Below are 16,433 nucleotides of genomic sequence, written 5' to 3' on the forward strand. Positions count from 1 at the left end.
GTGCTCGACTGACTGCCCATCGCCCTTCTATTGGTCCATTTGAAAGGACTGTGGGCACGCGCCGCCCGCAGCCTTAAAGGGGCCGCGCGAGTCGTGTTTCCCTCGGGACCGTGCCTTGCCTGTTGGGGTGAGGAAACTCCCAGGAGAAAGAGAGGTTCGCTGGAGCGAAAGCTGCCCACGATCCCGAAAGAAAGGACGAGAGGTGTGTGTAGAGATGTGTACCCATGGCTGTCAGCACTTTTGCTTTATTTAATTTCAGATATTTAAGCTGCTGTCTACAGCTGGCATTTTTTTTCAGTCGTTTCGTTCAGAAAATATTGATTGTGCGGCTAAGTGCTATGAGGAAAAGGAGAAGCAGCTGGGATGTGATGTAGTGGAACGGGACGAGGACGGTGGATTCTGGTCTTGGACCTAAAAAAAAAAAAAAATGCTTTCGAGTTGATCCCGACTCATAGCGACCCTATAGGACAGGGTAGAACTGTCCCCACACAATTTCCACGGAGCGGCTGGTGGATTAGAACTGCGGACCTTTCGAATAGTGGCCGAAGGCTTAACCACCAGGGCCCTGTCTTGGACCTATTACTGAGTAAATCACATTACTCAGTTAATAAATCTTCCTGGAGCTTAGTTTCCTAATCTGAAATAAAAAAACATCGATAGCACGATGTTTCCCTTGCAAGCTTAGTGTGAGGATTTAATGTAACTAATTAAAAATGTCTGGGAAAAGCCTTTATGAACTGTAACTCATTTTGCAAATACTCCATACTCTTGTTATTTTAAAAAATGAGAAGCTTGGTTAATATGTTCTCTAAAATTCTTGTTTAGCAATACATTCATATGTCTGTGAAAAAGATCAGGTCCTTAACTCCAAGGAACTTGCAATCTACAGTGGTAGGAAGATAAAAGTCGCTAAAATTCAAAGCTGTATGGAACTGTATAATGAAAAGCTGTAAATGCTTAGTGAAGGGAGAAATTCAGTGGCTGAGGCAGTGGAGTCACAGCAGATCACACTGGGTGACACTGTCAGAGGGAGTAACACAAAAATGACTGTCTGAAATTTTTGTGCAATGTTTAGAGCAGAACTTTTTGAGTTTTTATTAAAAATATCCCTGTAGTTACAACGATGAAGAGCAATGATGAATCCTTGAAACATCTCATAACATGAATGAATCTGGAAGGCATTAGGCTGAGTGAAATTAGTCACAAAAGGACAAATATTGTATGAGACCACTATTATAAGAACTCAAGAAAAGGTTTAAACACAGAAGAAAGCATTCTTTGATGGTTACGAGGGTGGTGAGGGAGGGAGAGACAGGGGAATTCACTAAGTAGTAGACAAGAATTATCTTAGGTGAAGGGAGGGACAACACAGTACGGGGAAGTTGGCACCACTGGACTAAACCAAAAGCTAAGAAGTTTCCTGAACACAATCAAACACTTTGAGGAACAGTGTAGCAGGGGTGGGGATCTGGGGACCATGGTTTCAGGGGACATCTAGGTCAATTGGGATAACAAAATTTATTACGAAAATGTTCTGCATCCCACTTTGGTGAGTGGCATCTGGGGTCTTAAAAGCTAGCAAGTGGCCATCTAAGATGTCAATTGGTCCCAACCCACCTGGAGCCAAAGGAGAATGAAGACCACCAAAGACACAAGGAAAATATTAGCCCAAGAGACAAAAGGAGCCACATAAACCAGAGACTCCATCAGCCTGAGACCAGAAGAACTAAATGGCGCTCAGCTACCACCGACGACTGCCCTGACAGGGAGCACAACAGAGAATCCCTGGCGGAGCAAGAGAAAAGTGGGGAGCAGAACCCAAATTCTAGGAAAAAGACCAGACTTAGTGGTTTGACTGAGACTGGAGGAACCCCAGAAGACATGGCCCCTGGACTGTCTGTTAACCCAGAACTAAAACCAACTCTTCAGACAAAGAATAGACTGGACTATAAGACGTAAAATGACACTCCTTAAGAGTGTGCTTCTTAGTGCAGCTTCTCTCTGGAGGCAAGATGAGAAAGCAAAAAGGGATAAGGACCTGGATGAAATGACACAGGAAATCCGCGGTGGAAAGGCGGAATGTGTGGTCACATTATAGGGATAGCAACTAGGGTCACTTAACAATGTGTGAATAAATTTTTGTACGAGAAACTAAACTTGAGCTGTAAACAAACAAAAATAATAATAATTCCTGTAGTTATAGCAACAAAATTTTTTTTCACAAGCCCAGCTTACATGTTTCAGTATACCTAAAGGATAAAACTCTATGCTCATTTACTTTTTGAACATTCTAATGCACTGGTCAGAGCTGTCATTATTACCCAATTACAGTGAGCTTTGAATCACATAGTTTTGTCTGCACACTCTACAAGCATGCACTGTTGTTTTTGTTGCTGGTGGTGTTTTTATAGTGACTGATTTTGTCAATTTTCTGGTGTTTTAGCTACAATATTGTGGTAATTAGCATGGGGGGGTGACACCATGAGTCATCGCACTAGGTGAAACCAACCCTAGTGACACCACTGGGTGGGGGATCTGTAAAGGAGATGAAATTTTAATCTGAGATTTGAAGGATAAACAGGTTACCAGTAGGCTTTTAATGGAGAGGGGATAGGTAAAAGCAAATTAAAACCACAATAATACTTTTTTTTAATCAGAGCTATCAAAATCTTTCAAAAATCTTGATAAAGATGAAAAAGTTTAATAACCTTGGGTTAGCCAGGATTTGGAGAAATAGACACTCAAACACAGGGTTGGTGGGTGTGTGGAACAAAGAGTTGGCATTTTGTCTCTCATTCCTGAAAATAGCCCTTGGAATTTCTCAAGCAATCAAAGTGCCGTTGTTTTTCCAAAACAGTCTGGCAACACTTATTGTTGTTATTGTTAGGTGCCATTCCAACTCATAGTGACCCTATGTACAACAGAACAAAACACTGCTTGCTTGGTCCATACTCATTGCTATGTATGAGCCCACTGTTGCAGCCACTGTGTCAGTCCATCTCGTTGAGGGTCATCCTCTAGTTGCTGACCCTCTACTTTACCAAGCATGAGGGTCCTTCTCCAGGGATTGGTCCCTCCTAATAACATGTGTCAGTACGTGAGACAAAGTCTCACCATCCTCTCTTTTAAGGAGCATTCTGGCTATTCTTCTTCCAAGACAGATTTGTTTAAGTGTTTGACAACACTTAAACATGTGCAGGAAACCCTGGTGGTGTAGTGGTTAAGAGCTACAGCTGCTTACCAAAAGATCAGCAGTTTGAGTCCACCAGGCGCTTCTTGGAAACCCGATGGGGTAGTTTTACTCTGTCCTATAGGGTCACTATAAGCCGATGAGGTGGGAGGCCAAAGACCACACCAATCGAAATAACTTCTGGAAGGGAGAGGGGTATTATGCAGCCATGCATATTCAGTAATTCAATCAGTCATTGACTATACATTAAGACTCCATCACACATATACACTGAGGTCCCAATGACTATTAAAAAGGACCCTAGGCCTTGGACTGGCACATCTTTGGGGACGAAGCTCAGTGCCAAAAACTCTTCCCAGACCTTGCCTGTGCCTCTGTTCGTGTATATCCTTTTGTGGTTATAATTAAAAGTTTTAGTGACTATAGTCCTTTCCGTGAGTTTTGTGTGCCATTCTAGCAATTATTGAACCTACCTGGGTCATGAGGGCCAACAGGGCCTGGAGCCTGCCTTTTTGGCAGTTGATTAGAAGGATAGAGTCCTAACTTGTAAAGACCCCAGCCTTGGGTGGCTGGTGGACAGAAGAGGGCTGTGCAGGCAGTCATTTTGTAAAGACTTAACTCAGGGTGGTTAGGGGCAGAGAGAGAAAATGCCATGTGGGTGGTTGGTGTCAGAGATGAAGAAATGGGAATGCAGGGATGTGAATTATCTTCACATTTGGAGAATCAGCCTTGTATCAATTATTAATGCAATGGGAATACAACTGGTGCAAACTTTCAGAAGACAATTTGGCAACTATTAAAATCTAATGTGACCATTAGAAATTTATTCTATAGATCTATGCAAGTATGCAAAGAAAATGTACAAGGATGTTCACTGCAGCACTGCTTACGATTAAAAAAAAAAAAAAACCCTGGAAACTACATGTCCATCAATAGGAAACTTGTTATGTAAATTATGGTATAGCCATTCAATAGAATGTGGTTAATCTATACATGCTGATGCAGAAAAATGTGCAATTATTAATTGAAAAAAGGCAAGTTGCAGAAAAGCATATATGGAATGATTTATGTATGTTATAAATGAATGTGTGTTTGTGTACATGCCTGAAAATGGTTAGAACATTCCTGGAATTACAAGAAACTTAAGAGCAGGATTAGTAGGGAGGGAAATAAATTTTTTACCATTAACATGTTACTTTTCTTAATAGAAGAGACAGGGAGAACATGTCTGGTAGCTTGAAAAGTATGAGCAAGGGGACAGAGACAAGTAAGTGCATTTTATATAGAGGAATTAATGTGTGGGTTTGATTTTAGGACAAGTTTCATGTTGGAAAGTAGTTGGACACAAGATATACAGAGAAGATGGGAACAGGTCTTGGAGGCCTTGAATGCTAGGGTGAGAAATTTGTATTTCAGTAGGCAATAAGGAGTTATTGAAGGTTTCAGAGCAAGGGGAGTGACACAATCAGAACTAAACTTTAGGAAAGTTAATTAGCTTCATTGTCTAAAATGGGTTAGAGCTGAGAAACAGGAGCCCAATTAGGACACTGGCATGAGGTAATGGTAGTGGAAATAATGCAAAGAGATTCAAGAGACACTGGAGGATTTGGCAATTGACTACATTTGGTGTAATGGTGAGGGCGAGGCCCATTCGGGGAGACGCTCAAAGAGTATGCCAAGATTTGAGCCTAGGGTTTGGGAGGGCAGTGATTGCCCAAGTGGAAGCAGAAAGTCAGGAGGGACTGGTCTCAAGCAGAAGGTGAGGAGTCTTAGAAATGTATATTTTTAGGTACCAATGAGACATTCAAGTGGGATCATCTAAGTAGTTCTAGGAAATACAGGACTGCAACTGGTAGAAGAGGTTAAGACTCAAGTGATAACGATTTGAAAATCACCTGCACAGAGCGAAGGGATGAAATTGCGTTAGTGAGTGAGACCTCAGAGGGGAAAAATGGAGAGAATGAAAAGCTGGAAGATGAGGACAGGTCCACATGTAGATGGAGAGAGCGACCAATCAGAATGAAAAGGTCAATGTAACCATAGAGGACTGGGTGGGGAATACATAGAAATAGTCTTCTATAGTCATTGGTCATTGGCATGTTTATTTAAATATTATCGAAAATAAACTGAAGATTACATTTAACGAGAGGGTGAAGGTAACCTGAAATTTGCTCAATAAAGGATGTGTGGAATCTGGGTCCTAAAGAGTTTTAGAACAAGGTGGCAAAATCCTTTTTTGGTTTGGATGGTCTAGGTGCAGCCCTACTAGAAGGTGGACATTAGATATCCGATTCCATTCATTTATTCATTCATCTAACAAATTATTGAGCACCTAGTATGCACAGGGACTTTTCTAGGCATTTGGGGTAATCAATGAACCAAATAGTACCCCCCTCAAAAGAAATCCCTCCCTTCATGGAGCTCACATTCTAGTGGTGAAGTGTAGACAATAACACATAAATAAGTTATATAGTATGTAATTGCACATTACATGCACAATACGTGCAATGGGAAAAAGAATAAAGCTGGGTAAAAGGGATTGAGGAGTGGGGGTAGGGAAAAGACTAATTTTAAAGGGTGGTCAGAGTAGGTTTCACTGAGGATACATTTGAGCAAAGACTTGAAGAAGGTAAAGGAGTTAGCCGTGAGTATACCTAGGGGAAGAAAGTATCAGCCTTAGGACCACAGCTATGCAATGGTCCTAAGGTGGGAGCATGCCTGGTAGGTTCGAGGAACAGCAAGGAGGACAGTGTACCTGGAGCAGAGGAGTAGGTAGCAGGAGGGTAGTAAGAGATGAGGTCTGACAGAAAATGGGGGGAGAAGGGAGGCAGATCATGTAGGACTTAGTAGGAACCTAATACAATAATACATTGCTCATAGTAGGTATTCAATAAATGCTTGGCCAGTGATGTTTTGCATCAAATAACATTTATATATGTATTTATTAGTGTTATGTGTACCTTCTTTATTCCAAGGGCCTCTCAATAGTTTTTTACATAAAAATGGTATTCATAGGGCAGTGAAAGCCTTATGGGCATTGGAGATCAAAGTAAACACTTTATACTAATGCAACTGGAAGAAAAAAACTAATGCCAAGCATTGTGACTGCCGAATAACTGTGCTTGGCGTCTCTGCAAAGCTTGTTGGAGTTGGAACAGTGTTCATTCCATCTTAATCGCAAGCTGCGTTCTGGTCAAAGTATCACTACCATGGGACGTGGATCCATCTTTCCAGCCTAGAGATGAGCTGCTTCAATAGTTAACTTCCACTCAACTGTAGATCCAGTTACCTCCTGAATTGTCCCTGGAGATAGCAGCGCTGATATTAATGCAGATTTCAAGTGGCTATGGGTTTTAGTGCTGTGACTGCCCTCCAGAACTGCAAGGCCTATTCTGGCTTGCACTTGGTTGCATTTAATAGGTGCTGGTTGAATGAAGGAATGCATACCCTTTTTCTCTGGAGCTTCCCCTTCTATCCATAGCCCCCAAAATGCGGGCTTCCCCAAGAACTCTGACCACAGACACATCAGCCCCACCAAAATGCAAGGAGGTGGAAGGGAGAGATAGGGACCTCATTAGCTGCTGTCAACAGGCTTTTAGGGGCTGGAAGGAAAACCACTAAGGAGGGCAGGATAAGTGAGAGTTCTTGGCTCCTTATGTCTTGTAAACTGAAATAAGCAGACTGTGTACCTTGGGGCAAACTTCAGCCTTGGGTTTAAACTCAGACCCTTAATTAGGTTGTCTGGGTCAGCTTTAACACCATGTCAAGGAGTCCAAAACTGTGAGTTGGAGCCTTTGCTGGAGTTAAAACTGTTCCCTATACTGAGCTCTACTAGCTTCTGTCAGCTATTTAACAGGGGAATGATCTGGAGGGAAAAATAAATGGGCAAGTGAGGGAATGTTTCATAACCAAGATTGCCTGGAACATACCAAAGCACACATCCTGGTAAGTGAGTCATTTGAGTCATGTTCACATATGAAGAGATATAATTATAGACTATTTCTTGGCCATGGAAAGGACTCAACCACATTTCTTTTATCATTATGTCCATAAATAGAAATCGGAAAACTAAAGTCTATTGCATACTCTTGAATGTCAGAGCATTACAGTTAGAAGCTTATGTACCCTCAGTTCTTCAAGATGCATTTTCTAAGTTCCTATGCAGTACTGACTTGTTTTCTTCAGGCCCGGGGTGGGGTAAAAGCTTCAGTACTTATGCCATGGAAATCTTTCTATGGGCCACAGATCTTTCCACCTTAGGTTTCACAGTTTGTTCATACAAAGTAGAAAGAAGGGCAGTGACCATATTTTTAATGTAATCAGTTTACAAAGATATGTCCAGTTTGTTATAATTTAGTCTACCTTCTCCCTACTTATTAGTTTCAGGTTTTACATCCAGAGAACCAGACAAGGAATTCTCAACTCTTGTTTCATCCCCAAGATCTTCTGGAAGGAACACAAATACAAATTTCAGGCTAGAAGTGACTTTTTCATTTGACTGATCAGGAAACTGAGAGCCAGGGCATCTTCATAGCCTGAAAACAGAATACTTGTCCCTGCCACTGTTACTAAAGTCTCGTTGCTGTTGGCTGAATTCCTGTTAAGACCTGGACCGTGGGGCCCAGCCCATTCTCTTCTCTCATCCTCTGCTGAAGTGACAGGACAATCCCAGTTTAGTGGGATCTCTAAGACTTAGGCGGCATTGAATGGCTGATGAAACTGGCCAACATGGCCACAAAATACATTGACCAAACTTTGTTCTCCCAGACACACCTTCAGATTTCCAAGCAAATGTTGTGTTTGATGCATATTTTTTTCTTCCCATTTATAAAATTCTTCCTGAGTTTTCAGTTCTAGTGGTTACCATCCAGGGTCTGGCCCATAACCCTATGACCTGGTCCATAACCTTGAGGCTTTGGGAGGGGCACTGCCTACAGAAATATGGGCTTGTGCATTAGGCTGAATTTCACTGCTTAAAATGACCTCCCTTATCTCTGTTGTAAATGTTTTTTAAAAAAAGAATCGTAGGGTGAGGGGCAGTGGTTGTCCTTGAGCTACTTGTTTTGTGTTTTAGCACACCTACTCCTTACCAAAGTTGGAAGAATTATACTGTAGTTTATACCCCGATCTCTTTCATTTTCTTTTTTTTTTGTGTGGAGGGGTGATGGGTATTACCAGACTCTAAGCTCTGTGTAACTATATCTTTCTTGTTCACACTTGGGTAGTGTCTGGCCCATAATAGGAGATGAATGAATGAATGAATGAATGAATGAATGAATGAATGAATGAATGAATGAATGGAGGAATTATTCTATAAATGGTTTGTAGTTTAGAAAATCAACTACTGAGCCTTGACACCAAATTCTACATCTCGCATTGAAACTTGTGTGATTCTCAATCTTTCTTGAGAGGTATTACATCCAGAGAACCTGAGCAGGAATCCCCAACTCCTTGTTCTAGCCTTGAAATGCAGTGGATGAGACATGAGGAGACAGCTTTTTAAAAGAAGAGGAGACAGTATTCACTTGATCCATTCACAGAATAACTATGAAACTTGACTAAGATCAAATAGAGCTAGTGGCAGAGCTGGGGCTGAAATTAGCTCTCTGTCCCCATTCCAGTACTTTTCTTACTACGGTAGACAGCCTTGCCAGTGATCATCACTGCAAAGTGTGACACTGAAGTCTTCATAGACCTAGAACAGAGATAGAAGATACATAGTACACATGCCATGACATGTCCTACTGGAGCCTGAGGGAAACATCAGTAATGACCATGACACTTTTCCCATTGAGTCCAGAGAGGACCTTAGGCAGCCCTCCACCAAAAAAAAAAGTTGTCATTCAAGATGAAACCTGTCTTCCATCCCACCTCTAGAGGAAATAAGGATTTCCTAGTGAACTCTGGTCTTGACCTGTCTTCTCAAGATGAGCTGAACCTCCAGCTGGGAACCTCCCACCCTTTATTGCTCTTTACGGTCCCCACAGCCCCAAAGGACTCAGAGGTGATGTCTGCAAGCAGATTTCCAGAACATGGGTCTGTCAGACAGAGCAGGTGCAATATTAGTTATGACTCCAAGCCAGGCAAGGTGATTAAGTAAAGCTAAATTTATATTAAATTATCATGAAGTCCTAAAATACTGAACATAGTGGTTAAATAACTCCAGAAAGTCCAATCTCTCCAGTGAGTAACGTTAAAACCATTACACATGAGTGCGGGAGAATCACTTCCATTAGCTTAGGACAGATTTTGCTTTTTACATAGTAAATCAGTGCTCAAATAGATAATTCCTCAAATATGTCCTTCCTACATTCTGAACAGCCCAAGTGCAATAAGATCCTTCCCCCTTTCCAGTCAAGAAAATGCCGCTTTTCTTTCTCCTTCCCAACCATGAGTCTCAGGACCTAAAGTGCTCCTCTTACTGCCCCGTCAGGTGTGAAATGTCCCCCTTTCCTCCCGGAAGTGGCACCTTACCTTTCCCACTATGTGCCGGGAAGAGCTTTCTTGGCCCAGATCTGGGGATGGCTACTGAGGGTAGGGCTAAGGGTGTAGCATCGTCTCTAGCAGTCTTAGAACTGACTAAAAAAGGCTGGATTTTGTCTTCCTATTTCACCCATGTTTGGCAGCTGTTTTCTCAATACTAACAACCACGGGAGATGTTTCAAATCCAGAAGCCTTCCCTAGAAGTCCTCCCCTCTGTTTTAAGCCCCAGTCATCCTCTCGCCATCTCTAATTCCTGGGTAGAAGAGGCCTGGGTCTGCTCTAGGGATGAGGGGCTTCATCAGTGGTTCTCTCTACCCTTCTACTCTTTGCTCACTCTTGTGCATCTCTATTTAGCCCTCCTCACCACAGGACTTTGGAGATTGCTGGTATCACAAGGCTGGGTCAGAAAAAAGTGAATTAGGCAACAAAGTGTGGAAGAGCTAGGTAGAAGTTCCAGGGCGGAAAAGGCCTCAACTCCCCTGATATGAGCTGAGATACATGCCCTTTGTGTGTATAAGCATGAATCAAGTGATGGCACCTCAGCAAGGAAAGTAAGTCACTTAGCTGAGGAGAGGGTTGGAACAGGAACCTCACCACATCGTAGACACAGCTTCTCTGTCCACTACCTTAGATCCCTGAGCACTTGAGAGAGAACACAGGAGGTTCAACCTCATGAATATTTCCTTTTAGGCCCTGGATGTCCCAAGTCTCTAACCCAATCGCTCTTTCTAACCATTTGTGGAAACTTCTGGCCCTTCTTTGAAAGACAGGTTTCCTCAGAATCCCAGAGAATGAGGGAGAGAGGGGTAGAATATTAAAGTTCAGGTGGTATGCTGGGTTTGGTCTAGGCAGAGCTTCTTAAACAGACCTTGTAGGGATTCGGCAGGGACTCTGTGTCATCCAGGGCCTCAACATTCACTGAGGCCACTGGCCCATAACGTGGTTACTTAAAAGAGTTAGGAAAGGTGCTGGCCAGTGGTGGCACCAGGAGGAAATTCTTATTAGTTTGTAGCCATGTGATAGGGACTCCCAGTCATCTGAAGGTAGAGAAGGCTCTAGACATTCTAGTAGAAGGAAGGACAGCTTGAGTCACCCCCAGATCTCACTAGTATCTCTGCAGCTGAAAAAATAATGACTCTGAGGGTGAGAATGACATCCACTGCCAGCAGTGGACACTCAGACCCAACTACCCCCCAAACCCCTCATGTTACCAAGACCCTTGAGGCTGGAGTTTTCCCAGATGCCCATACCAGCTGGGCTGACTTTTCCTTCTCTCAGCTTCTGTCCTCCACCCGTTTCTTTACCTACAAGCCCCTGCCCCAGCCCCTAGTGAGCAAGACCTCGGAGAAGCAGTCATGCCAGTTTTGACAGGGGAGAGTACAGTCTTGCATCGTCAGCTGTTGTGGGGCAGGCGTTGGGGGCTGTGGGTTGGGCGACTTCTGCACTTCCAAGGAATCATTCTGGAGCCCAATTCCAGGGGGCCCAGGACTGGGTGCAAGAGGCAAGGTTTGTGGTAACATCCACAAACATCATTTCTTGTGCACAGGTAGTTATGGACTCAGGTGGGAACAACTCCCGTGGAGGGCTTGGGAGTGGTTATGAGGTGGGAGAAGGAGGAGGATGAGCACATAGGAAGAGAGCCTGTTGTATAAGTGAGCACAAGGACTGGAAGTCCATAAAGGAGAAGGAACAGGCAGGAAGGGAAGGAACACGGGCATTTAGACCTGGCTCTCAGAGGAGAGCTTGCGTTCATGTTTCCAGCCCGTGTCTGGCAGAGAGCCCCGTCTTTCTGGAGTAGCGGCAGTATGGACACTGCTACACTCAGATTGCTCTTCCTGCAACAACTGCTCTGTCTCCGTGTCATCCAGGGAGCCAGAGCTAGCCTGGATGGACACTGTGTCCGTCTTCATGCACACGTGATCCCTCAGAAGGCTCCCCCGCAAGCTGCGCAGTTGCTTGAGGTCATCCCACTCAGCATCATCCCCAGACAGAAGGCAGATTCCCTCCACAATCTTGATCTTCTCCTTGGTGTAGTTATGGTCAGGCCCACCCTAGGGCACAGAGTGGAGAGACACGGTCAGTCAGTTGCTTCTCTAAAAAGGATCTCATGGTGAATTGGAAAAGGATGTAGATGTGGTAGAAATGGGCATGAAAAGCACAAAGATTCCATGAACAAATGGGGAGCTTGATCAGAGCAAATATATGAGGCCTAGCCTATAAGGAGAGGAGCAGCTACAATGATTACAACCATTATCATAGAGGTAACGATACATACAGGAGAAAAAAAACATGGCTTCCAGTCCTGCATCAGCCACTCATCAGCTATGTCACATTGGGCAAATTACTTAACATCTCTAAAACTCAGTCTCCCCATCTGCAGTGTGGGGAGAATAACAGTATCCATACCTCACAACCAGTTGCTATGAGGGTTAAATGAGGTGACACATGCAATGGCATTAGTAGAGTTCTTGACACTTAAGAGGCACCAAAACATGTTAGCTATTGTCACATTGCTATTGTTGCTTATTAATGAATACCATGCTGACATAAATGATCAAAAGCAATTGACAAAAGTAATTATATGTGCATTTACTCAGGATTTTAAACTACTGTATGTGCTATTTTCTTCTTAATTATCTTTTTTTGGTATTTGTTAAGGAGAAAACTTGGGAAGCAAGACAGGAGGAATCTAGAAAGGATTCTAAGTGTCAATCCACTGGGTCCCCATAACCTGTGACTTTTTGGGGGGTGGTTACTCTGGTTCTGGAATCTCTGGGTGGTACAAACAGTTAACATGCTCAGCTGCTAACAGAAAGGTTGCATGTTGGAGTCTACCCAGAGGCACCTTGGAAGAAAAGGCCTGACAACCAACATCTAAAAAATAAGCCATTGAAAACCCTATGGAGCACAGTTCTAGTCTGGTGCACGTGGGGTCGCCATGAGTTGGAATCGACTCAACAGCAACCAGCTTACTCTGTTTCTGCTCCCATAAGCCCTGGGCCATTCCCAAACAACCTGGGATTGTTCCAAGGACAGCCTTGAATTCTACTCAGGTTTTTCCCTTTATGGATTCCTCAAAGGGTAGCCTTTCTTCTGGTTTCTGGGGAATACCAACCAACATGCTGCCACTGCCAGGAGAAAATAGGCCTTTGCTTGGATCCTGTCCCTGGGATAATGTTCCTGCCAAGAGCCCTAAGACAACTGCTCTTTTTTAGTAACAATTCAATCCCACAGTTATTTATTGAGCCCCTATATTAAGGAGGATACTGTGCCAGGTGCTTTGATGATTACACAAATGTATATAAAATACGGTCCCTGCCATCTGAGAGTGACAGCTCCTTGGATCCTGCAGAGACATAGAGAGCACGTAAGCACACCCACAGTTCCATTCACAAAGCACATGCTCCAAGCTGAAATTAGTATAAGGTTAGATGCAGGCCACTCAGAGTCTTCATCACAGAGACCCTCTGATTAAGTTGGGGGGGAAGGGGGGACTTGGCGCTAGCAATTTGGGGGACACCACTTTCTTTATAAACACACAGCAACAGGTACCTGAAATCAAGAGGAAATCAGAAGAGAAAGGGTGAAAGACTATCAGAGGGGTGAAAGAGCTGCTGAGGAAGAAGCATAAAACAGAAGAAAAAGGTCACACAATTTTAATTTCTCACCTATGGCCCTTACTGAGGTTCTCTTCTTGGGCATCAGACACTACAGGAACCCAAGAATCTCCAAGAGTCATTCTCTCAGAGATATTAAATTGAGGAGGGGTGTATCACCCCTAGAACTTCAAGATATCCCTGTAGGTTCTGTTTTAGCTTATAGTGGGAGTTCTTTTAATTATGGTAATTCATGGAGCCAGAAAGCACGTGATTACTAGGGAAAGCACATTCATGATGCATGGGAGCCCTGCAGGTTTTGACTGTGCTAGACAGGCCAAGAGAATAGATTGATTAGGGTCTCAAAAAAAACAAGGATCATATGAGACTAGGAAAATCTGAAGTCCTAGGCTATAGATCCCTTGTGAAAATGGGACTATTTTCTGTGCTTAAACTTTCAGCAAAATAAACAAATAAATAAATAATTGCACTGAAGTCACAAATGAGTTTAAAAAAGCATGTAAAACCATCTAGAATTCTAGAGAAATTCCTTCTGACTCTGTGATGAGAGGAAGAATGGAGAAAACCAGCCATTATCAGTCATAGAGAGGTCTACCAGCTTGGACTGGAGATTAGAAAAGGCAGAGGGTAGCAGCTCTGGAGTTTTTGAGTGCAGTCTAGGAGAACCCCTTGTTTTAGTGGGACAGCAGCCTCTCTGCAGGGGAATGACAACCCCAGGAGAGAAAGAGCCCATGAGTCTGGGAAAATATGTCCTAGTAGGGAAATACAGACTCACATGCTTTCAGACCTAAACTTCATGAGATTTGCTTTCTAACCTCACTCTCACTAGAGTCCCTCAAGCTGGTAACAGATTCTAGACCTATCCAGAAACCCAAATTATAGTCAGTTCTTCTGTTCACTGTATTTCTAAAATGGTGTCTAGAACTACCCAGCCTCGCCTAACTTATCTATTCAGGCAACTGGCGCATAATCCCTCCACCCCCTAAAAAAACCCTTGACTATAAATTTCAATTCTTACCTCTTTCTTATAGCACAGTTGATTGTACATGGCTGGTTTGGGGACAGCTTCAATTTTCACTTCCTGAGTGGAAGTTCTGTAGGAGGGGTTGCTGTAAGTCAGGTTTCCCATTCCAGGGTCAGTGAACTTCGATTTTTTGTGTCTTTAGGAGGAAAAGCAATATGAAATTAGTTCAGATCTTTATGGGGGTGATACCTGGGGAAGATGTAACCTGAATGTGGTAGATGGCCTCTAACATGGCCCTAGTGGTGCCCACCTGGTATTCATGTTCTTCTAAGTCCCCTCCCCCTGAGTGTCAGCTGGACCTGGTCATTGGTTCTAATGAATAGAATACACAAAAGTGATGGATACTAGATTAGGTTACAAAGAAACCACGGCTTCTTCTTGGATTGCCCTCCCTCACTCTCTCTTGTAATTGTTCTGGCGGGGAGCAAGCTGCCATGCTGTAAGCTGCCCTATGGAAAGGCCCACAAGGCAAGGAACTGATGATGGAGGCCTCCAGCCAACAGCCAATAAGAAACTGAGGCCCTCCGTCCAAGAGCTGATGAGGAACTGAATCCTGCCAACAACTATGTGAGTGAGCTCGGAAGGGATTCCTTCCCCAGTCAAGCCTTGAGATAAGACTGCAACCCCAGCTGATACCTGGATTGCAACCCCACAGAGGGCCCTGAGGAGGAGGCACCCAGCTAAGCTGCATCCAGATTTCTGACTCACAGAAACTGTGAGATAGTAAATGTTTGTTGTTTCAGGCTGCTGCATTTTGGGGTAATTTGTTATACAGCAATAGATAACTAATATACCAAGCTTTGGAGTCAAGACAGATCTATATTTCAATCCCACCTCTGTTACTTACTAGCTGGGATCTTGGTGGACATTACCTAAACTTACTGAGTCTCAGACCCTCATCTGTAAAGTGAGGAATAATAATACCTGTATTACAAGGTTGTTGTGACATGATACATATTCATTAAATGGTAGCTGCTATCAATATGGAAACCCTGGTGCTGTAGTGGTTAAGTGCTACGGCTGCTAACCAAAGGGTTGGCAGTTCAAATCCGCCAGGCGCTCCTTGGAAACTCTACAGGGCAGTTCTACTCTGTCCTATGGGGTCGCTATGAGTCAGAATCGACTCGACGGCACTGGGTTTGGTTTTTGGTTTTGGCTATCAATATTAATATTCTTGTTATTAGCAGCAGAACAAAGCCCAGACATTTTTGCTGCAAACTTTTTAAAAAGCATTTGGGGAAAAATAAAGAGAAAAAGGGACATAAAAAGAAGATTCTAAATAAACAATGACACATTCTACCTTCCCAGGATTATCCCTCCTGACTAATCATATATCATCTAATATTGTTGTGAAGAGTAGCATTTGTGTGAAGAGAAAATCATTTCCAATTCCAATGGTTGAAGGCAGTGTAGGGTAGTGGAAAAAGATGCTGGAGTCAGTCCCAGCTTTGTCTCTTACTGTGTGACTTGGATAACATCCTCTATGTCCTCATCATCCCAGCCTATAAAGAAAATGCTAAGGGGTGCTGTGGCCATTAAATGAGATAACATATGAAAGTTTAGGCTGTGACTGGGGAAGAACAGTAAGTACTTAGGTTTTGGTCTTTTCCTTCTGCTGTTTTGACCAGGGAGCCCTGGTGACACAGTGGATAAGTGTTCGGCTGCTAACCAAAAGGTAGGCAGTTCAAATCCACCAGCTGCACCAGAGACCCAACCTTGAAACGAGGCTGGTCAGAGGCTGAATCAGTGAACTGTGGCATTTCTGGAAGATCCCGGACACTGTGATGAGATCCAATGAGTGTGTGGCCCCTGCAGTGGGGCTGAGGTTACCTGTACAGCATCAAAGCTGCAATCACCAACAAAATCAGCAGAATACTGAGGAGTCCGCCAATGACATAGCTGACATGGAGTCCTTCCCCTAGGAAGAACAGAGAGACACTAGACAGGGACCATGGATAACCTTCTAGCTGGTGCTGGTGTCGGGGGTGGGAACATGGAGGATTCCTTTTGTAGGTGTTAGATTCCACACCATAGGAGGATGGCTACAGGTCTCCTTCGCAGAAGGCAGTCAAAAGCACCTTAAGATGCTTAACTTCTAAGCTTTTGTTTCCTCATTGGT

The 16,433-nt window shown here is 43.5% G+C and overlaps 1 protein-coding gene across 2 annotated transcripts in view; it reads right to left on the bottom strand.

Moving 5' to 3' along the window:
* Positions 1-7,239: 7,239 nt before the first annotated feature.
* LRP4 (LDL receptor related protein 4) overlaps positions 7,240-16,433 on the bottom strand; it is a 55,456-nt gene continuing 46,262 nt past the window's right edge. For both annotated transcript variants that reach the window (XM_049891049.1, XM_049891050.1), the window contains exons 36-38: positions 16,145-16,232; positions 14,309-14,450; positions 7,240-11,724 (exon numbers count right to left, since the gene is read on the bottom strand). In XM_049891049.1, the coding sequence (XP_049747006.1) occupies positions 11,392-11,724; positions 14,309-14,450; positions 16,145-16,232 (563 nt within the window). In that variant the 3' untranslated portion in view covers positions 7,240-11,391. The remainder of the gene's footprint in view (positions 11,725-14,308; positions 14,451-16,144; positions 16,233-16,433) is intronic.

Source organism: Elephas maximus, chromosome 7 (assembly GCF_024166365.1).
Source record: "Elephas maximus indicus isolate mEleMax1 chromosome 7, mEleMax1 primary haplotype, whole genome shotgun sequence".
Lineage (NCBI taxonomy): Eukaryota > Metazoa > Chordata > Mammalia > Proboscidea > Elephantidae > Elephas > Elephas maximus.